The following is a 22,570-nucleotide window of genomic DNA, read 5'->3' as shown; positions in this document are numbered from 1 at the left end:
CCTTACCTCCCCCCAAGCAAGCAGTATGCATGAGTGACGATCTGTGCAAAAACGCACGTTGTACAAAGAAATGCGCGAAAGGAACCAAACAGTGGAAACCAGGCCCCCAATTCCCCACAAATAACAAACACCATGTAGAACCCACTTCAAGGCAGGGGCCAGGGTTGAGGCTGCGTTGTGTCTAAAGAGTCTGAAAGGGAAACGTGGGGCAGTTTACAGACATTACCAGTAAATAAAAAGAGGGATGTGCATTTAAAAGAAATGCACATAACAGGTAAAGGCATGACAGGGGTGCAGCACGGGAAGAAAGCATCTGGTCAGTCAGCAGTCAGGCATATTGCACTATAAGGCTCGATGCAAGGGCGCACAGTGGGCACATGTCAGCAGGCATCAGTGAAGTATTTTGTATGCTCGCGGGCCTCTCCGCGAGTCATCCAGCATGCACCCAGGCACACGCACTCAGGCACACCAAAGACACACGCCGGAGACGTGCGATGGCTCCAGTCTCCGGCTCGAACTGCCGAGGCACCGCCTTTATTTTTCAAGTGCGCATGCGCGAGCTCCATGAGTCTCGCGCATGCGTAATGCGTGTACCCAGTACACAACACTCCTCCTCTTCCCCCAGAAACAAACATTTGAACATGAAAAACAATCAAAACAGAACTTGCTTGTCGTCCGGAACAGGAACAGCCACAATGTCAATTCTAGGGTGCTGGGTCCATGATGAAGTCTCTGAACCTCTGGGGTAGCCTTCTTCCGGCCCTGCTCGGGTATCGTGGCGCCGCCTCCTCCGGGACTTCCGGCGTCTGCATGTCTGCCATTGGAGGGCCCTCTACGTGTCCTGCCCCACAATTCCGTGTGATAGTACCTCTGGCATTGGCTGCTGTGACCATGGTGCCCTTCACATGAGTTACACCCAGCGGTTGAGTCTCATAGGTTGTCGATAACTTGCCCTCCGACCTTCTGTTTCGTACTAATACGGTATCCCCCACTGCTATCGGCCTCTCGGGGAGCCTTCTCCGTACTGTCTCTCTCTCATTCCTGAATTACAAAAAGAAGTATCTATCAGAGCACACCTAATTACTCAAAAACTAAATAACTATTTAGAGAGATTTTATTACAATTCTGGGTGCTGGGGAGGAATACACGCCCTGACACTGGAGCATGTGTTAAACATAAAACAAAAAGTGTCTAAACTTAAAGACACTCCCGTCCCCTGCACACCTTACAAGCTGAAATAAATCAGTCAAATTTCATAACATTTGCACTTTTATATATAGAAAGAATTGTCAATTTAGAACATAGGTAACAAAATATCTTCATAAAAGTACAGAAAAAAGCTATCAACTGACTTCCAATATGGCCAGCATGAAAAACAAATCAAACCAGACAAAGAAATAAGCTCCCAATTTTGAACTGCAGCTTCAAGCTCTACGCGTTTCGGGGACTATCCCCTTCTTCAGGAGCAAAAATATCTGCAAGTATAGATATATATACAATTAGAGGACATCTCACATATCATTAAAAGTTTGGACAAACTAAACACATTAAATAAAGAGAATACATTAAATAATTATGTACACATAAATCGAACCACAATTCTACATAGCATACACAAGTGGTTGTATATTCACAGTGGTACAACTGGTATGGCTCCAAATGTAAATCTCAAAATGCATTAAAACCTAAAACACTTATTCGTATGTACCTCACAGTGGGAATGTTGTCAAAGAAAATAGAGTCTCTGTCTGTGCATCTGTCTGTGCACGACGTACACATAACCAGGATCCCTGCGAATACTCCTGCCGTCCTCAACAAGTGAAATGTGATTGCCGAACTCTGGAATACCAAAGTATATCTATCAGCTCCAATTACACGTAATTAAATCACCAAACCTTAATGACTAAACAACTAGTTCAAAAAACACCTATTACTCATTGGCAACTAATCTGTGCAGCTCAACGATCACCAAAATCCACAACCTTGTGCCACCACCTCATCTTTGTGCCAACACATCAACTTAACACAGAAAGTTAAAAAGCCCAAATCCTCAAAGAAAACCCAAAATTTAAAATGTGCAACTCTTCCAACATATATTATTTACCTAAGGCAAATCAATAGCCAATCCAATCCAAATTCAGGACTTCCAGTACTCCGCATCCAATGTAAAGCATCCTGCTGATTATAGATATGTATAATGCAACTAAAAAACAAACACAAAATATACCATTTACAAACTAACACCACCTTTCCAATACAAACATAAATAAATATAAACACATCCACACAGCTAAAACTTACTTCCAGAAGCGCACCTCTTCACCTCAGATTCAACGGCTCCTCTCCAATTTACACGTAACAGATCCCAACCCACAACACACTTCCTGGCTCATTTTATACTGTTTCCTGGTAGTCACATGATAAAGTCACGTGACCCGCCGGCACTGAATACTAAAAGAATGCACAAAACTCCCTGCAACCTGCCAAATACACAGCTAGTGCTAACTAAGCACACAGGCACTGAGTGAGTAAATCAAACAAAATAAAAAAGACACCAAAGATAAATGTGTGTGTAGTTAAAAAGGAGATAGACATAGAAGAAAGACTGCATTTTTGAAAAAATAAAAAAATAATAAATAAGTGCCTTAAAACTATTGCTGTCCATCAACCATACTTAACTACGCGGCAAATTCAGAAATAACCAAGTAAACTAGTTATGTACTAAAGATAAATGTGTATGTATTTAAAAAGAAGATAGACATAGAAGAAAGACTACATTTTTGAAAAAATTGAAAAAATAATGAATAAGTGCCTTAAAACAATTGCTGTCCATCAACCATACCTAACTACGCAGCAAGTTCAGAAATAACCAAGTAAACTAGTTATGTACTAATTACCCAAACCCAATAACTACTATTCCATACACCTCTAATGGAACAACCAGTATGTAACACCCGGAAAACACAAATCCCTCCATGTGACCTCAAACTCATATCAATTTATGCATTATGAACTACGCGGCAAATTCAGAGATAACCAAGTAACCTAGTTATGTACTCATTACACAAATCCAATAACTACTCTTCCATACACCTCTAATGGAACAACCAGTATGTAACACCCGGAAAACACAAATCACTCCATGTGACCTCAAACACATATGAATTTATGCATTATGAACGACTTAAACCATTCACCAACCATACCTCGACACCTACACAAAACAATTCAAAGAGAACTCTTCATTGAGCCCTCTTGGAGATAAAGTCCCCAAGAGGTCAATCCAAAACATCTCTCTCTGAGCTAATATTCTCAAAAAGTCACCTCCTCTGGGTGGTTTCTTCACCACTTCCAAAACATTAAACCTCAATTGTGCAATAGTATGTCTAGACATATTAAAATGCCTAGCAACTGAAGATTTCTCATTTTTACACCGTATTTGAGATTTATGTTCAGTCCATCTTTCACGTGCGGATCTGGCTGTCTGTCCAATATACATTAATCCACACGGGCACTTAATGCTGTAAATCACCCCTGTGGATCTACATGTGGCAAAATCTCTAAGAGTGATTTTTTTGCCCGTCTGCGGGTGAAGAATGTATTCTCCTTTAGCCACATTGTTACAATGACTACACGACAAACAAGGAAATGTTCCCTTTTTTTTAGTCACCAATGTCATCTGAATTTCCTTCGGGCAGACGGGCAAAAAAATCACTGGACTGAACATAAATCTCAAATACGGTGTAAAAATGAGAAATCTTCAGTTGCTAGGCATTTTAATATGTCTAGACATACTATTGCACAATTGAGGTTTAATGTTTTGGAAGTGGTGAAGAAACCACCCAGAGGAGGTGACTTTTTGAGAATATTAGCTCAGAGAGAGATGTTTTGGATTGACCTCTTGGGGACTTTATCTCCAAGAGGGCTCAATGAAGAGTTCTCTTTGAATTGTTTTGTGTAGGTGTCGAGGTATGGTTGGTGAATGGTTTAAGTCGTTCATAATGCATAAATTCATATGTGTTTGAGGTCACATGGAGTGATTTGTGTTTTCCGGGTGTTACATACTGGTTGTTCCATTAGAGGTGTATGGAAGAGTAGTTATTGGATTTGTGTAATGAGTACATAACTAGGTTACTTGGTTATCTCTGAATTTGCCGCGTAGTTCATAATGCATAAATTGATATGAGTTTGAGGTCACATGGAGGGATTTGTGTTTTCCGGGTGTTACATACTGGTTGTTCCATTAAAGGTGTATGGAATAGTAGTTATTGGGTTTGGGTAATTAGTACATAACTAGTTTACTTGGTTATTTCTGAACTTGCTGCGTAGTTAGGTATGGTTGATGGACAGCAATTGTTTTAAGGCACTTATTCATTATTTTTTCAATTTTTTCAAAAATGTAGTCTTTCTTCTATGTCTATCTTCTTTTTAAATACATACACATTTATCTTTAGTACATAACTAGTTTACTTGGTTATTTCTGAATTTGCCGCGTAGTTAAGTATGGTTGATGGACAGCAATAGTTTTAAGGCACTTATTTATTATTTTTTTATTTTTTCAAAAATGCCGTCTTTCTTCTATGTCTATCTCCTTTTTAACTACACACACATTTATCTTTGGTGTCTTTTTTATTTTGTTTGATTTACTCACTCAGTACCTGTGTGCTTAGTTAGCACTAGCTGTGTATTTGGCAGGTTGCAGGGAGTTTTGTGCATTCTTTTAGTATTCAGTGCCGGCGGGTCACGTGACTTTATCATGTGACTACCAGGAAACAGTATAAAATGAGCCAGGAAGTGTGTTGTGGGTTGGGATCTGTTACGTGTAAATTGGAGAGGAGCCGTTGAATCTGAGGTGAAGAGGTGCGCTTCTGGAAGTAAGTTTAAGCTGTGTGGATGTGTTTATATTTATTTATGTTTGTATTGGAAAGGTGGTGTTAGTTTGTAAATGGTATATTTTGTGTTTGTTTTTTAGTTGCATTATACATATCTATAATCAGCAGGATGCTTTACATTGGATGCGGAGTACTGGAAGTCCTGAATTTGGATTGGATTGGCTATTGATTTGCCTTAGGTAAATAATATATGTTGGAAGAGTTGCACATTTTAAATTTTGGGTTTTCTTTGAGGATTTGGGCTTTTTAACTTTCTGTGTTAAGTTGATGTGTTGGCACAAAGATGAGGTGGTGGCACAAGGTTGTGGATTTTGGTGATCGTTGAGCTGCACAGATTAGTTGCCAATGAGTAATAGGTGTTTTTTGAACTAGTTGTTTAGTCATTAAGGTTTGGTGATTTAATTACGTGTAATTGGAGCTGATAGATATACTTTGGTATTCCAGAGTTCGGCAATCACATTTCACTTGTTGAGGACGGCAGGAGTATTCGCAGGGATCCTGGTTATGTGTACGTCGTGCACAGACAGATGCACAGACAGAGACTCTATTTTCTTTGACAACATTCCCACTGTGAGGTACATACGAATAAGTGTTTTAGGTTTTAATGCATTTTGAGATTTACATTTGGAGCCATACCAGTTGTACCACTGTGAATATACAACCACTTGTGTATGCTATGTAGAATTGTGGTTCGATTTATGTGTACATAATTATTTAATGTATTCTCTTTATTTAATGTGTTTAGTTTGTCCAAACTTTTAATGATATGTGAGATGTCCTCTAATTGTATATATATCTATACTTGCAGATATTTTTGCTCCTGAAGAAGGGGATAGTCCCCGAAACGCGTAGAGCTTGAAGCTGCAGTTCAAAATTGGGAGCTTATTTCTTTGTCTGGTTTGATTTGTTTTTCATGCTGGCCATATTGGAAGTCAGTTGATAGCTTTTTTCTGTACTTTTATGAAGATATTTTGTTACCTATGTTCTAAATTGACAATTCTTTCTATATATAAAAGTGCAAATGTTATGAAATTTGACTGATTTATTTCAGCTTGTAAGGTGTGCAGGGGACGGGAGTGTCTTTAAGTTTAGACACTTTTTGTTTTCTCTCTCATTCCTGGACACTCTATCCAACTGTACCTGCTCGTTGTCTATCACGCCTGGTTCCCACCCTTCGGACTCGGGTATGAGCCCTCGCGGTATCCTTCTAAAAAGCGCTTCCGCCGGTGCAATTCCCGTGGATCGGTGTGGAGTTGTACGATACTCTCGGAGAAATTCAAACAGGTTTCTTCGGAGGTCTTCCCCTCCATTTTCGGATATGCGAAATATCTTGTTTAAGGTGCGCATGAATCGCTCTACCTCGCCATTGGCCCTTGGCCATAACGGGGTGACTTTGCGGTGTTTTATTCCCCTTTCTTCACAGTATCGGGCAAACACTTGCCCCTGGAAAGGTGCCCCATTGTCCGAACACAATTCCACGGGAAAACCATGGGTGGCGAAAATCTTGTCCATCGCTGTGATGGTGTGGTCGCTGGCCGTGGATTCGACCAGTTCCACTTCGGGATAACGGGACCACTGGTCGGTCACAACCAGGAAGTACAGACCCCGACCGGTGGAGCCGAAGTCGGCATGGACTGTCCCCCAGGGTAGTTCACTTCTTGCCATGGATTGTATTGGTGGACCTCTTTCCGCTGGGCTGGTGGCCTGGCATGGGATGCATGCCCTCACAAATTCTTCAACCCTCTTCTCCAAATCCGGGAACCAGACCTTGAGTCTGAGGCGTGCCTTCATCCTGGTCATCCCCTGATGCCCATTGTGAGCCAGTTGAAGGACCTTCGTTGTGAGGGACCTGGGAACCACGATCCTGTGTCCTCTCAGCAGTAGTCCATCGGTCGTTACAGACAAATCGTGTTGTGCACTCCACAATGCCTGCAGGTCCTTTTGCACCTCCACATTCCTCCTGGCATTGTTCATGAGAAGGCCCTTCCATGCTCCTGAGGCCACTGCTTCCTTCGCTCTCAGAAATGCCTCGTCAGAATTGGACTCGTTGGCAATCTCTTCCCTCGATAGTGCTATGGGAAGCGCTGATTCGACAACCAGATGAATGGTGTCCGCACAGCTCGCAACTTCCGTGGTCTCCCCTGACTGTCCAAAGCTGGGATGGCGAGACAAGTAGTCAGCAGGGTTTTGGGTCCCTGGGCGGTATACCAGTCTTACCCCGTATTCCATGAGGGATAACATCCACCTTTCTATTCTCGGTGGTGGTTTGGAGGAGGCACCAGCTAGTATGGGCAGTAGTGGTTTGTGGTCCGTCACGACAACAACCGGCTTCCCTAGGATGTATAACCTGAAGTGTTTACAGCCCCATAATATGGCGAGGGCTTCACGTTCAATTTGAGAATACCTCCTCTCGGTGCTGGTCAGTGCCTTACTGGCATACGCGATGGGCCTCATTGCTCCCTGTTGATCTGCCTGCAAAAGAACTGCCCCAAGTCCCACGGGACTGGCATCCACCACTATCTCAGATTCCCGGGCCGGGTTAAAGTATGCCATGGTGTCTAGTTCAGACAGAGCTTCTTTGATGGCCGTGAACGCTCTCTGCTCTTTTCCAGTCCACGCCCATGCCACTTCCTTCCTCGTGAGAGCTCTTAACGGTTCAGAGAGGGAGGCCAAATCACGAATAAAACGTCCGCAATATGTTACCATGCCTAAAAAGCTGCGAATTTCCGCCGGGGACGTGGGTGATGATGCCTCCCTGATGTCCTTCACTTTCTTCGGATCGGGTGATATACCCCCCGCGTGAAAGATGAATCCAAAAAACTCTAAACTGTCCCTCATGAACTCGCACTTCTCCTGGTGCAGTGTTAGCCCCAGGCTGTGCAGTCTGCGAAAAGTGTCTTCTAGGCGCTTGATGTGCTCCGCCTCCGACCTGGCGAATACAAGAATGTCATCCGACATATTTATGACCCCTTTCAACCCTGACAGAGCCCCCCTGATGGAATTTTGAAAGACCTCAGCCGCGGAGGATATTCCGAAGCTGAGTCTCTTATATTGGTACAGTCCTTCATGGGTTGTGAAGGTCGTAATATATCTGGACTCTGGGTGGAGCTCCAGCTGGTGGTACCCTGCTCTTAAGTCCAATTTCGAAAAGAATTTGGCTCCTTGAAGCTCGCCAACGATGTCGTCCAGAGTTGGTGTGATATGACGCTCTCTTTTTATAGCCAGATTGGGCAGTCTCATGTCGACGCAAATGCGTACAGCCCCCGGTTGCTTGGGCTTTGGGGCAACAACAATCTGGGAAACCCAAGGCGTCGGCCCTTCCACTTTCTCGATAATGTCTCGTTCTATTAGGAGTTGTAGTTCCTCTTCCACCTGGGCCCTCAAGTGAAAAGGAATGCGACGATGTTTTAGTGCCGTTGGTCTGACTGACTTGTCGATGTGGAGCCGTACAGGTTCAGCTTTTAGCTTCCCTATCCCTTTGAAGAGTTCATGAAAGCGTGCCAGCAGACTGTTCAGATCCGACTGGTATACTGCGAATGTGAATTGCACTAGGTTGAGCGCTTCCGAAGCTGCGCAACTCAGCAATGAATGCGGGCTCACGCTGGTAACGAAAAACCTCGCCTTGATGCTGCTCCCGCCGTGGGATACTGGGGCTATGAACACTCCTTGGATGGGTAGAGGGGTATCTTCACCAAACGCATATATTTGGGCTCTGGACGGCGAAAGTGTCGGCGGGCCCGAAGTGCATTGTAGTGTCTATCCGCGAGCACACATACCGATGCTCCCGTATCGATGAGGACCGGGGTGGGAACTTCCCCAATGTTCACGGTGCATGTGGGTTTTCGTCGAGTTCCGGGCCACTTGCTATGCTGGAGATACAGAATATTTCTCCTTCTTCTTCTTCTTCTTCCTCGGCGATGTTCATATCCTGTATCTCCTGTTCCAGAGAAGATATACCCTTCACAGTGCGGGCACCATTCCTCACGAACCTCTCAGGCTCCCTGTTGGCTGCCATGGGCATAGTGGCCCTACACACCCTGGCATAGTGTCCGGGGACCCCACATCTGCCACATGTCCTTGACTTAGCTGGGCACTCACCCCTGTGAGGGAGATCGTACCCACAGTATGAGCATGATTGAGGGGAGTTCGATCTCGTTGTCTTTTCCTCCGGTTTTGGTGTCCATCTGGCCTTTCCCGGCGTAAAACGCCTGACAGCGAGTGCCTCTTCCTCGCAATTTGGGATGAGTGGCTGCGTCCATCTTCGACCCTCTGGCCTCCGCCAGTTCATGCGCCCTCCCCATGTCTAGGATCTGCCGGAGGGTTAGTCCCGGTTCTCTCAGGACTTGCATCCTGAGTTTGCCAGAGCAACATCCTTGCAATAGTTGGTTTCGGACCATTTCTTCCTCGTTGGCCCACCTGCAGGAGCTCGCTAGGTGTCTCAGACGGGCACAGAACTGGTCTAGTGATTCGTCGCTGCGTTGTCTTTCAGCCCCCATAACAAATCTGTCAAAATCGACATTCGCTAATGGTAGGAAGTGATCCCTTAGCGCTTGCTTGACTGCGTCATAAGTCGCCACTGGAATGTCAAGGGAGTCGTATATCTTCTGGACCTCCATGCCTGCCGAGTACATCATGATGGCAATCTTTGCCTCATCTGCTGTTTCCCCCGAGGCCCTGAACATCATTTCCAGTCTTTTGACCCATGTGAGCCATTTGGGGCCGAGTTTTGATGGGGGGCCTGTAGTGTCAAACTCAGGCATGGGCGCTAGGGTGGTGCGTACTCTACGTGGTACTGGAGCGGTGGCACCCTCCTCTTCTGTCTCGTCACCCATCTCCCTGGGGACTCACAGTAAAGTCTTGGCTGAAAATGGGTGATCCGGCTCCCAGCTGTGACAAAAATCTTCTTTGTTGTCTCTTGTTGCTTTGTCTAACACAGCCCTGCTCCAGCTGGGCTGTGAAGTGTCCAAAAATTATTTCTAGTTGCTGATGATTAACAGATGGCGCACGAGCACCCAAAACGGGCCGCAACCACTGCGTGTGATGTTTCACTCGAGCGCTCAAAATGGCCGCCGGCTATCTCGAGCGGGTCCGCGACTGCGGAGCTGCACTCCGTTCCTGCGATGTTGTCGGAACGAGGTAGCGGTTCACATCCCGCCTCGTCGCCAGTTTTGTATGCTCGCGGGCCTCTCCGCGAGTCATCCAGCATGCACCCAGGCACACGCATTCAGGCACACCAAAGACACACGCCGGAGACGTGCGATGGCTCCGGTCTCCGGCTCGAACTGCAGAGGCACCGCCTTTATTTTTCAAGTGCGCATGCGCGAGCTCCATGAGTCTCGCGCATGCGTAATGCGTGTACCCAGTACACAACAAAGTAGGTGGCCACCAATGCTATCAAGTTACCAGGGAGAGGTATCAACAAAGCTCCAAAAAAAACAGCTCCTGCATGCCTCCAATCCCCCCCCCCATATCAACCCAAATTAATTACACAAAACAAGGATTAGGTCTTTTCGTTTATTTCGGGACTGTTTAGGCACAAGGTTAGCTTTTTCCCAATAATTTGCGAAAAATCTATAGTGGCCATTGTAACGTGGTGACAGGTCAGAGGATCTCATGTCCCCAGTCAGGAGTGCAGAAAGCAAGGGATGTCGGCCAGTCTTGCCGCTGAATGTGGAGGTGGAGGGGAATTCTTGCATCCTCACCACCTGACCTAGGCTAGCGCCTCACAATGACATGAAATATTAGTGGAAAGAACATATTGCACTAGAAAGACATCATTGTCCATAGCACGAGAGCAGTCACACAAAAAAGAAATCCAACTACGGCAGAAACACAACCAACAACTATTAGGGAAAGGAATGGGTCACCTTAGGAGCCTCTATGGCTAGCTGATGCTTATGTGCATGGGTCCCTTAACAGGAAAAGGCTGGCGCAGTAACAGACGCTCAGGTGTCGTTTATAGGTGTAAGGTGCCCCACCGCTTTAGCTACCTGGATGTGTGGTGGTCCACCAAATGTCTCGGCTCTGACCTGCGGTCCGGCCCTGGAATCCCTCCCATGTAACAAATACAGAAAACACGCACCGTCTTGTACGAAGCAAAAAGTGTTGCTAAGCACGACTCCTGTCCTGGGCAAAGTACCAGAAGAAAACAAAAAAGAAAGAGTGACAATCGCCCAATCCTTACCTCAGCCAGTGCACCCAGACAGCCTAGAGCCGAAAGACTCGCAGCAGGTCGTGCAGTTCAACGTGCTGAGCTGAAAGGATGATGCAGCTCGTCGCTGGAGCCTTGTAAGGTTAGGCCGCACCTGTGCATTGTAGGCAAGCACATTAGGGCATGTGCGGTTACCTAATTATGCCCGGTGCCTCCAACAAATCGCATGCACACATCCCCAAATCCATGGGCAGAAAGAATCATGCAAACAAACTACACCCAGTGTGGCTGGCCCTGCTGTGATGTTCCCCACCCCCCACGTCCCCGTTATCCCCAAAAAACTGCTCGGCAGAGATCATGACTCTCAGTCACTTAAGCTGCGAAATTAAAAGTAAAAAGCACAAGAAAATGAATTGAAATTTGCAATTGTAATCACGATTATCAAAATGAACTGAACCATTTCAAGCAAACAAAGTGTGTTTTCCTTATCTATGTATCCTTCTGCCAAGAAAAGAGGCCCTATGTTCTAAGGTCTACCAGGGAAACTCCCGGTATCCCGGTGGGTCAATCCAGGCCTGGCCGCCACCGAATGTAGCAGCCCAGCCCGAACTGCTGGGCCAGGTCCCCTCTGCACAGAAAACCAAGCAACCCCAGACATGTTTCGGCCTTGTTGGACCTCCTCCGTGAGGTGCAGCCTGGTTCCCTGTGGCGCAGCGAGCAAGGGACCCACGTCTGGGCATACCCTCCCTCACAAGGAGAAACAAACTGACCACAAAAGTGATGGGTGGAAGGTTTCGAATGAATCTAAACCACTGGCAATTGCTCTGGGCAACCTTCCACACCACAGTTTTTTAGCCCGTCTGCGCCATTGCAAAAGGGGACCAGCCATGTGCAAATCAGTCAGCAGTTGCCGCCACCAGAGGTGGACTGGGAACCAAAAGAGGCCCTGGAAATAATGTTCAAAGTGGCCCCATAATCTTTTTCCTTTGGGAAAATGTAGAAATAAAATAGGTAACCACAAAAAGAGGCCCAGGATGCAGAGGCCTACTGGGAAATCCCCAGAGCTCCCTACAGGCAAGTCCACCCCTGCCCTCACCAGTGCTCTCTCGCCTTTGCCGCTACTCTATGGCAATAACCCCTGCTCACTCATGCCTACCCCCACTTTGCAGTTGTCCCCATATCTCACAATGCTCTTATGCTCGCAGACCTGCTCTCTTATGTCCTTGAACTGTCACTCGAATCCAGACTCTCTACCATGCAACACACGCCCCTTATCACTCACTTCTAACACTGCGCTCTTAGTCATTCTCTCACTCTAATTCAGTCTTGTAAGCTCACTTTCACTCCAATTGTGCCACACTCTAACCTTCACTTACACCCATGCCCCATATGATGTATGAGTGCTCCCCTTCATGTCTATCCCAATGTTCTGTCACTCCCACACATTCTGCATCCTCTCAGCTGTGCATTGTCAGCGCTGCTGCTGCTTCTTCAATTTCACCACTGTTCTGTGGCCCTACAAACTCACAATGAAGGACCACAACAAGACCTTTCACCTTTTTAGTTGGGACTATCCTATAAGCAGAACCTATTGCATTGGAGTACAGATCTGGAGGAAAGACCTAAAAGGGACACATTGTCTGTATGTGTATTTTGGTTGTGTGCCCAACCATTGCCTGTCCATGTTAATCTCTATGGTTATTCCCACCCATTCCTGCCTCTACCTGCTCAAAACACCTCCTCATGGGAACTATTTGAGCTCACTTTAATCAAGCTTTACCATCAGGCTTTACATTCAAAGGGCTGGGCAGTGTTTGTTCAACGCAGTCTTATGAGAGTTCATGACTTAATTGGAGTTGTAAACACGTTATTAGAGTAATACAAATGTCTTATCAGGTCTGCCTTCAGCCATTTGATTTACAAGCACTCTCTGTGTCCTTCACTGAAGTCCTGTTTAAAACAAGCATCGACAAAGGCAAACTGTTTTACTTGTTAAAATGTTTTAAGCTGTTGCCAGGCACTGGTATTATATGCCCAGGTACTTGAACCATTTTGCACCTGCAATGAGTAGTTAATACCATTAGGGCTGTGCCTGGCAAGTGCCTTTTCGATGCCTGCACAAAAGCCCAAATGGTGGCTTGTTACTCTAGTTTCGAGTACATTAGCACATTGCTGACAAACAGCAATTAATAACTTTTCAGAGGCCATTGGTGTTTCAGCTCCCCACTGGCTTACTGACCTGTGATAATCTACAGCTTTTAACCACCTCACTACACGCCTTTAGTTGTCCATTATAATCAAAGCACCCCTCTAGTGGCTCTGATCTGATTGTTTTTCCCAGCTGTATGCCATAGTGACCCAAACATCATGTTGAAATGGGCCCCTACAAGCCCTGACACATGTCCATGTCCTGACACATCTCCAGTCGAGCACAACAGTTCTCTCCTTCTGTCTGACACGCTCTGCTGTGCACTCTCACCACCATTCAGGCATGGCTGAAGATGTGTGGGGGCCCATTTCAACATGAGGGTTGGGGGCCCCCTGGTGAGAGCGAAAACAGGTTGAGGCACCTGTGTGGTGCATTCAATAAAATGGCAACAGTGATAAAGTAAATAGCTGCCGATTGACAAGACTGCGAGCCAGCATAGAGCTTAAACACTACAGGCCCATCGAAGAGCTCTAAACCATTCTTTGCTAGCAAGGGGCTAATGTGCTAGCAAGGGGCTAATGTGAAGGAACCAGTGTTAGAAGGCAATGAGGTGCGAACACTTCTGTATGTCGCAAGGGAAGAGAAAATGCAGCTTGTATTGGGAGCACTACAAAGCACACATTGGTAACATGGGGGCAGTTGTTGGGGGCCCCCCTGAGGCCCCTTTCATTTGAAAAGATTGAAAGGCCCCGACACTCTCCCTGCCACCACCCCTAATTGCTGTGCCTCCCTTCTCCCTCGATCGCACTAACCTTCCTCTCACCCCCCAACGACTCAAAGCACTACCCTGCCCCTCCCCTCCTCACATCCCCCCAAGCAAGCAGTATGCATGAGCGACGATCTGTGCAAAAACGCACGTTGTACAAAGAAATGCGCGAAAGGAACCAAACAGTGGACCCAGGCCCCCAATTCCCCACAAATAACAAACACCATGTAGAACCCACTTCAAGGCAGGGGCCAGGGTTGAGGCTGCGTTGTGTCTAAAGAGTCTGAAAGGGAAACGTGGGGCAGTTTACAGACATTACCAGTAAATAGAAAGAGGGATGTGCATTTAAAAGAAATGCACATAACAGGTAAAGGCATGACAGGGGTGCAGCACGGGAAGAAAGCATGTGGTCAGTCAGCAGTCAGGCATATTGCACTATAAGGCTCGGTGCAAGGGCGCACAGTGGGCACATGTCAGCAGGCATCAGTGAAGTAGGTGGCCACCAATGCTATCAAGTTACCAGGGAGAGGTATCAACAAAGCTCCAAAAAAAACAGCTCCTGCATGCCTCCAATCCCCCCCCCCACCATATCAACCCAAATTAATTACACAAAACAAGGATTAGGTCTTTTCGTTTATTTCGGGACAGTTTAGGCACACGGTTAGCTTTTTCCCAATAATTTGCGAAAAATCTATAGTGGCCATTGTAACGTGGTGACAGGTCAGAGGATCTCATGTCCCCAGTCAGGAGTGCAGAAAGCAAGGGATGTCGGCCAGTCTTGCCGCTGAATGTGGAGGTGGAGGGGAATTCTTGCATCCTCACCACCTGACCTAGGCTAGCGCCTCACAATGACATGAAATATTAGTGGAAAGAACATATTGCACTAGAAAGACATCATTGTCCATAGCACGAGAGCAGTCATACAAAAAAGAAATCCAACTACGGCAGAAACACAACCAACAACTATTAGGGAAAGGAATGGGTCACCTTAGGAGCCTCTATGGCTAGCTGACGCTTATGTGCATGGGTCCCTTAACAGGAAAAGGCTGGCGCAGTAACAGACGCTCAGGTGTCGTTTATAGGTGTAAGTGGCCCCACCGCTTTACCTACCCGGATGTGTGGTGGTTCACCAGATGTCTCGGCTCTGACCTGCGGTCCGGCCCTGGAATCCCTCCCATGTAACAAATACAGAAAACACGCACCGTCATGTACAAAGCAAAAAGTGTTGCTAAGCACGACTCCTGTCCTGTGCAAAGTACCAGAAGAAAACAAAAAAGAAAGAGTGACAATCGCCCAATCCTTACCTCAGCCAGTGCACCCAGACAGCCTAGAGCCGCAGACTCGCAGCAGGTCGTGCAGTTCAACGTGCTGAGCTGAAAGGATGATGCAGCTCGTCGCTGGAGCGTTGTAAGGTTAGGCCGCACCTGTGCATTGTAGGCAAGCACATTAGGGCATGTGCGGTTACCTAATTATGCCCGGTGCCTCCAACAAATCGCATGCACCCATCCCCAAATCCATGGGCAGAAAGAATCATGCAAACAAACTACACCCAGTATGGCTGGCCCTGCTGTGATGTTCCCCACGTCCCCGTTAGCCCCAAAAAACTGCTCGGCAGAGATCATGACTCTCAGTCACTTAAGCTGCGAAATTAAAAGTAAAAAGCACAAGAAAATGAATTGAAATTTGCAATTGTAATCACGATTATCAAAATGAACTGAACCATTTCAAGCAAACAAAGTGTGTTTTCCTTATCTATGTATCCTTCTGCCAAGAAAAGAGGCCCTATGTTCTAAGGTCTACCAGGGAAACTCCCGGTATCCCGGTGGGTCAATCCAGGCCTGGCCGCCACCGAATGTAGCAGCCCAGCCCACACTGCTGGGCCAGGTCCCCTCTGTACAGAAAACCAAGCAACCCCAGACATGTTTCGGCCTTGTTGGACCTCCTCCGTGAGGTGCAGCCTGGTTCCCTGTGGCGCAGCGAGCAAGGGACCCACGTCTGGGCATACCCTCCCTCACAAGGAGAAACAAACTGACCACAAAAGTGATGGGTGGAAGGTTTCGAATGAATCTAAACCACTGGCAATTGCTCTGGGCAACCTTCCACACCACATTTTGTTGTCCTCCTCACTCTCCAGAACCTTGGGTTTCACAAATCTGCTCTAGCATTGTTAGCCACATACCTGTAAGGGTGTTCCTTTCAAACTACAGACCTCACCTCTTCCCTGTCCATTTCCCAAAAAGATCAGTTCTTGGGCCCCGGCTCATCACCATCTATGCCAATGCCCTGGGTAGACTGCTCTCATCTTTTTGCTTTCACCATCTCCTCTTTGCTGCGTACAGTCACATTGCTTTCTCCTTTCCCTTCTTAGCCGAAGCCATGGAATATCTGGTTTGTCACCGCTATCTGTAAATGAACTGTTTGAGAACATAAGTCATCTTTCTCCCAGCTTCCAATGCTAATCTTCTCCTCCATCCCCCCATTTCATTCCCACCTGACTTTCGTGCTCCTTTGCCCAAGGCCTGTTAACTTGGGGCCCTTTTAGATAGTGACCTCTGATTGTAACAATGCATTTCTACCACTCCTGCTCATAGTAACCCTCTAACCATTCAGAATTGTGCATTTCGTACTCACCACTCTGTGAAAATTCTAATAGCTGCCCTTGTCCTGAAGAAACACTGCCACTGCTTGTGCTTACTCATTGGCATTCCTCTGGACGCCTTCATCCTTCTGGACAAAGTTCTAAACTATGCTACTCGCTATCTATATTGCCTACCCAGATCCTCCCCCACATCTAACTTAGACACCATAATGGATGGCTCCCCATAGTCAATCTTCCCACTTCAAGTGCCTCCTCCTATTCTAGAAAGCTGTCACCGATCTTGCTCGTGAGCAACGGCTGACAGTATCTCTGTCTATCCACCACCTTGTTCCCTTCACTCTTCCTCTGCACTCAACCCCAATCACCCATCCATGCCTCTGCTCGCTTCTGCTCCTTCTCACTGCTAGTCCTGCTCCATTGGAACCCGATTTCCATCACCAGTAAAACAGTGCATCTCTTGAAAGCTTTGCTTAAACTTCACCTGCTGGCCAAAGAGGGAGCACCCCATCTACTGCCTGATCCTCCCCACCCGAACCCACCACTCTTTCCAGCGCTGCGTGATAATATCATTTTGTATATTTGTACAATTCTCCTCTTTAGCTTGCAGACTTGGCTCCCTAAATTGTCACTTGTGTATGTCACGTGTTGTATCTTTTGTCTGTTGTCTATGTCGTGTGTGTGTGTGTGTGTGTGTGTAAGAAAGAGATGAGGTATACAAAGTAAAATGTATTGGGTATTTATTAAACAGAGGAAAAAAGGGATAGAGCAATAGTGTTTTGCGCATATGATAAATATATAGAGGTACACCAGTTATAAATATAAAGTTAGAGGCAAAGAAAGGAAAGAAGATGTATTTCAAGGGCACTAAAGCGAGAGACGGCTAAGAAAGAGAAACCGAGATATTAGCAGTGACACAACGTTAGAAAGCTTGAGTGAAGGTACAGTGATTAGTAGCAATTACATTATAGAGAAAGAACAAAACAAAGAAAGGCACATGGGCAGATAAAGGCACACATGTGTTTGAAAGTTTGGGGTGTGTGATAGATGGTTGAGAGAGAGAGACATAAAGGGAGAGTGAGCAGGAGAGTTGAAAAGAAATAAGGTTCAGTGTGAGAGGTGAAAAATAAAGAGATACATGGTGCAGAGTGGAATGATACAGAAATCAAAGACATAGAGGTTAATGATTAAGTGATTGAAAGCACAATTTATATTTGTTTATTTATTTTATTGTTAATTTATAACGCGCTTAATTCCAGGGAGTGGTTTCTCAGCGTATGATCGCGCTGCGTTGCATTGCTTCCAAGACAAAAGTGTTGCCCCTGAGCTATCCTTCCATTAGTTTGGGTGGGTGTGTCAAAGAAGTTTCACTGTCAAAGGAACGGAGATGATAAATGATGAGCAGCACATAGGTGAGACACAGAGTGACAACTAATACAGGTGAGTGGGAAACATGAAGAGGGTGGCCTCGAATTTGGAGAGTGAAGGCAAGATAAGAACACAGCAGTGAGATAGAGAGAGGGACAGAAAGAAAAAGAGAGGGAGGAGCGAGCGAGGAGAGTAAAGGACAAATAGACAGCTCAAAGTCACTGAATCAGGAGCGTCATTAGAGGAACGTAGATGAAAGATATTGGTATAGAGAGTCTTCAGAGACACAAAAGTGTGGGAGAGAGTGCAAAACAGAAATATTGACATAGAAAGGCACACGTGGTGGAGATGTGTGTGTATTTTCGTGTGTGTGTGCCCTTGTGTGCATGTTTCTGGGTGCCCACATGTGCAAGTGAGAGAAAAACAGAGGGAGGCATAGAGAGAGAAAAAAAGAGTAAGAGCAGTTAAAGACCTTAGAGAAATGAAACAGATCAAAAGCCCAATTAGAGAGAGAGAAATATATAGAGGAACAAAGAGGGGAGGCAGAGGAAAGACAGGGGGAAAATGGAGGCACTGAGTTAAAATCCTGGGAATAGATTAGAGGTGAATAAGACAGAGCCACCTGAAAGAGAGATTGTAAGACCCAAATAAAGTTTGAACATATGCGAGAGTGGAAGAGGTTTGAGAAACCCAATGGTTATTTAGAGCAAGCAACAAGCATAAAAAGGATAATATAGAGAAAGCAAAATAAGGATTAAGGGACTCAAAAAGCGTAGCATTAGATGGTGACGCTGCTGACATTGCTCTTCAAGGCCTCTGCACCAGTAGGTGTCACGTGCTAAGAAAACCTGAAGAATGTAATTGTGTGGAACTGAATGTAGGTCTATAAACGTACGAGCATGTGAGGAAGGACGTGGAGAACCGCAGGTTAGCACGTGGACTTGACATTTCTGAGCTCTGAGATAAAGAAAAGAGTTGGCAGGACTGTGACTCCAAAATGCAGCAAGGCATCTATCTTCCTATGGCCAGTGAAGGATGTTCTTTGTGTGTCTTATCTTAAGATTGTGTTTCCTTCTCACCACCGTGTTAAAGTCTATGAATTACTGTCTCAGGAGGTGGGGTTGCGTTTCTCCGAGAAGGTTTCAAGCAGGCATGCTGTCTGTTGTTCTTTTTGGTTACATTTCAGTCTATGGCCATTGCCACTCTTAGAAATGTATCGTGTGAACTGTTTCCCCCACAAAAACAAAGTAAGCGCACCACATATATAATAACCTAGGTAATAACACACACATGGACACTCAAATCCTACAAACATGGAGCTATGCCCCCACACACATACGCAAGCACTGAGATTCCTTCCCCAAAAGCCCTCATCTATATGTGGCACTGGAAATGTTAACCTATGTGTGTATATTACATGAACACGCTGATTACACCAATGCACACCTGCACATGGAGATGCCCAGTACCTTCGATTGCTTAATATACAGACATATATGATATGAAGCCTGAAAGCTTAATGTGTCTGTGTCTAAGGAAATCGCGGTGAAAAGGACATGTTTGTTTCAACAGTGATTTTGGGGATGAACCGACTGATGAAAGTGTTGGGGACTTTTCTGAACAATAATACAAGTTAAAGAATACAATATGTTTCCATTTCAAATGCAAAATGTCATGTAACCTAGGTATAGAGTGCCCGCTCTCAACTCAGCTCATCTCTCCCCCCTATTTTCTTTTTTTCCCATTTCATCCAATTTCTTTCACCTTTGTGATCAAATCGCATCACCTTCCACTCAGCTGACCTTCCTCTCTCCATCTCCCTTCCGTTTCTCCTTGTCTGATATTTAGGTTCTATGTCAGTACTGTGTCAGTTCATTTTTGTGAACAGTGGTCGACTCCTTCATAGTTTACCCTCTTTCTTTTGTTGTCAATTGAGATTGTACGGAATAGAAATGGGCACACTAAACTAAACCGTGCACCTGTGCTGGGTAATATGTCCACTCTGTATCAAGGTTAGATTGCTGCACTTGTACCCATTGACATCAGCATCAATCAGTCCAACTATAGTTTTAGCTCCTCTGACAGTGCGCAATTTCAAAAAACCCAAACTACAGCTGCACTGGTAAAATTGTATTTATTCCAAACAATACAACAACCCTAACACATTTAATATTGGTCACTAAGCACATATAGTGTGGTTGTCTCTGTTCATTCAATAGTTTGACAAGATTGGAACCTCTTAACACACATTTAATGCCAATGCATGCTAAGACGTGTTTTGAGCTATGGAGCAAAGTCAATGGTGAGGCATCACAGGAGTAGTATTGTGATCGCTGCCGAACACTGCACGTTCTCTGTGAATTTTGTGGAGGGGTGAACATGCATGTCTTCACATGATTGGACTAAGGTTGTCAACACTTCCCCATTACGCAACACCTTTTTTTTCCTTCACATTCAGAGGCCTCCAGCAGTGGACTCTGAGAGCCAGGGGCGTCTTACGTAGATCCATGGTCCAAGTCAGTGCTTTGTGACCGTTCTTGATTGGGATCTGAACAAGAAAGAAAAGAGGGAGGGGGTGTGATCCGGTGGGTGTGATCTTGATTCTTGCTAATTTACAAGTACATCACATTGTAATCATCCCAACAACTGAGTGGGCGACCTTCAGAAGATCACAGCCCATTGAAATCAAACACTGAGTATGTGTTTAGGGTATTACCCAAATTGACCTTTTACAATTGACCTTTTGCACAATTGACCTAATTATAGTGGTCCTAATTGACCTTCTGCACAAATGACCTTTATATTATTTTAGTTATTTTATATATGTATTGGGTTGGTTTTGGATTATAAATAATCTAAGGGGATTGGATGGGTGGTTACAGGGTTTTTTGGAATGGGTGGGGGGTAGCAGGGGTTTCTCCCTGCATACATGTCCTAATTGGCCTTCTAAATTAGATCAATTCTCCCGAGGTCGATTGTGAAAAGGTCATTTAGTATACAACCTGTGTTTAGCAATAAGCAAGCAGGTCTAGGCTGTTTGAGGACACTCCTTTCCATGTCCAGCGTGCCTAACCACATGTATTTCCTCCATGTCCAGAGTGCCTAACCACATGTATTTCCTCCATGTCCAGCGTGCCTAACCACATGTATTTCCTCCATGTCCAGCGTGCCTAACCACATGTATTTCCTCCATGTCCAGCGTGCCTAACCACATGTATTTCCTCTTTCAGTATCCGCAGTATCCTGATATTTTAAGATCTTCCTTTGGGGCGCGTCTTCCATCCAGTCAACATCTTTCTGCACCTTCGGAACCTACGTCTTCAAAACCTGCTCAGTGCTATATTTGCAATGTCCTTAACCCTTTATGATATTTGAAAAAAAATAGGAAATTATCAGGGAAGTAGTTTAACATAATACATTGGTTAGCCCCTAAATGAAACCTTTAGTAGTGCTTCTTATGTCTTAAAGTACTCCAATGAAATGTTGGCTTCGTTTTCCTCATAACATATATACATATATGTATGTAACATGTGTTGTACTTAATCTAGGGTTTATGATTTCACAATTGCTTGCTTGTTATCTCGTGCACTGGTTTGTAATTCAGGAATAAAAAATGTGACTAATTAGACCATGCTTCCTTATTTCGTTAGTCTTCGTGGGGTGGCATTCGCAAAGCTTTGGGAGCACACCGAGGTTTCCGTTGAATAGAATAGTGTTTAATGGGCCCGTTTAACAATGATGAGAGTTGAATGAATGAACACGTCATCAATTCAGTAACAAAGGTCACAGGCATTCGAAACATGTGGATGTAATGTGTTTAAGAATTCACTTTAAATTTAAGCAATATTCCGGTTGTATGGGTTGCTCCAAAATGTGCTTGTTTCCTGAATATGATTAACCGGCTAACTTACTGGCAAGTTAAGATAACATAACTGTAAAATAAAACAGATAATGCAAAATTACCATATCGATAAAATGCTGTTTAAACCCATTATATGAAGGGGTGACAGGCATCGAGGAAGAAGTGTACCTCTTCATCTCCGGTGCAATGGGGCTTTGAGAGAACTTTGCACATCCGAGGGTTGTAATTTTGTGATATTAGTGAGCACACAAAAGGGTGTAGTTCTATAAGAACAATATTCATCAAGACCCTTTATATATATATATTAGCAACCGGAGAAAAAGATTCCATTCCTCCCAGGGGGGATAGCACTCACAGCAGTGCAGGGAACACTTCCTTCAAGAAGACCAAGTTTGATGCAGCATAAAGTCTGTTCAATTTCCAGTTTTATTAGGCATCAGCCGAAGATTAAAGGAACACGGTACAACGCGTTTCGCTGCTCACATGCAGCTTGTTCACGTACCTATATATATATATATATATATATATGTATATATATATTCAGTGAAAAAAAACATTGTTAAAGGGACGTTATGGTTTGAAGTAAAACCGGAAAACCCCAGAAATTAGGAAGTTATGGTAAGCTAAGCAACCATAACTCGCGCCACCACTGTGCACTGCTAAGACTAACACCCAGGAATTCAAAGATGACATTACAAATATCAACAAATACGACTTCCTTTATAGCACAGAAATCCTCCTTCATCGTGTTTGAAAATGCAAGCATAATCAGTTGTATACAACCTC

At 45.0% G+C, this 22,570-nt stretch overlaps 1 protein-coding gene across 2 annotated transcripts in view; it reads left to right on the top strand.

Moving 5' to 3' along the window:
* Positions 1–21,548, top strand: part of LOC138515904 (alcohol dehydrogenase 1-like) — a 474,385-nt gene extending 452,837 nt beyond the window's left edge. For both annotated transcript variants that reach the window (XM_069630666.1, XM_069630665.1), the window contains exon 9: positions 21,153–21,548. In XM_069630666.1, coding sequence (XP_069486767.1) covers positions 21,153–21,177 — 25 coding nt within the window. In that variant the 3' untranslated portion in view covers positions 21,178–21,548. The remainder of the gene's footprint in view (positions 1–21,152) is intronic.
* The last annotated feature ends 1,022 nt before the right edge of the window (positions 21,549–22,570 follow it).

This window comes from Ambystoma mexicanum, chromosome 6q (assembly GCF_040938575.1).
Source record: "Ambystoma mexicanum isolate Mex_15411 chromosome 6q, UKY_AmexF1_1, whole genome shotgun sequence".
NCBI classification, from domain to species: domain Eukaryota; kingdom Metazoa; phylum Chordata; class Amphibia; order Caudata; family Ambystomatidae; genus Ambystoma; species Ambystoma mexicanum.
Note: the sequence above shows the minus strand (reverse complement) of the source record. Positions and strands in the feature narration are given on the sequence as shown.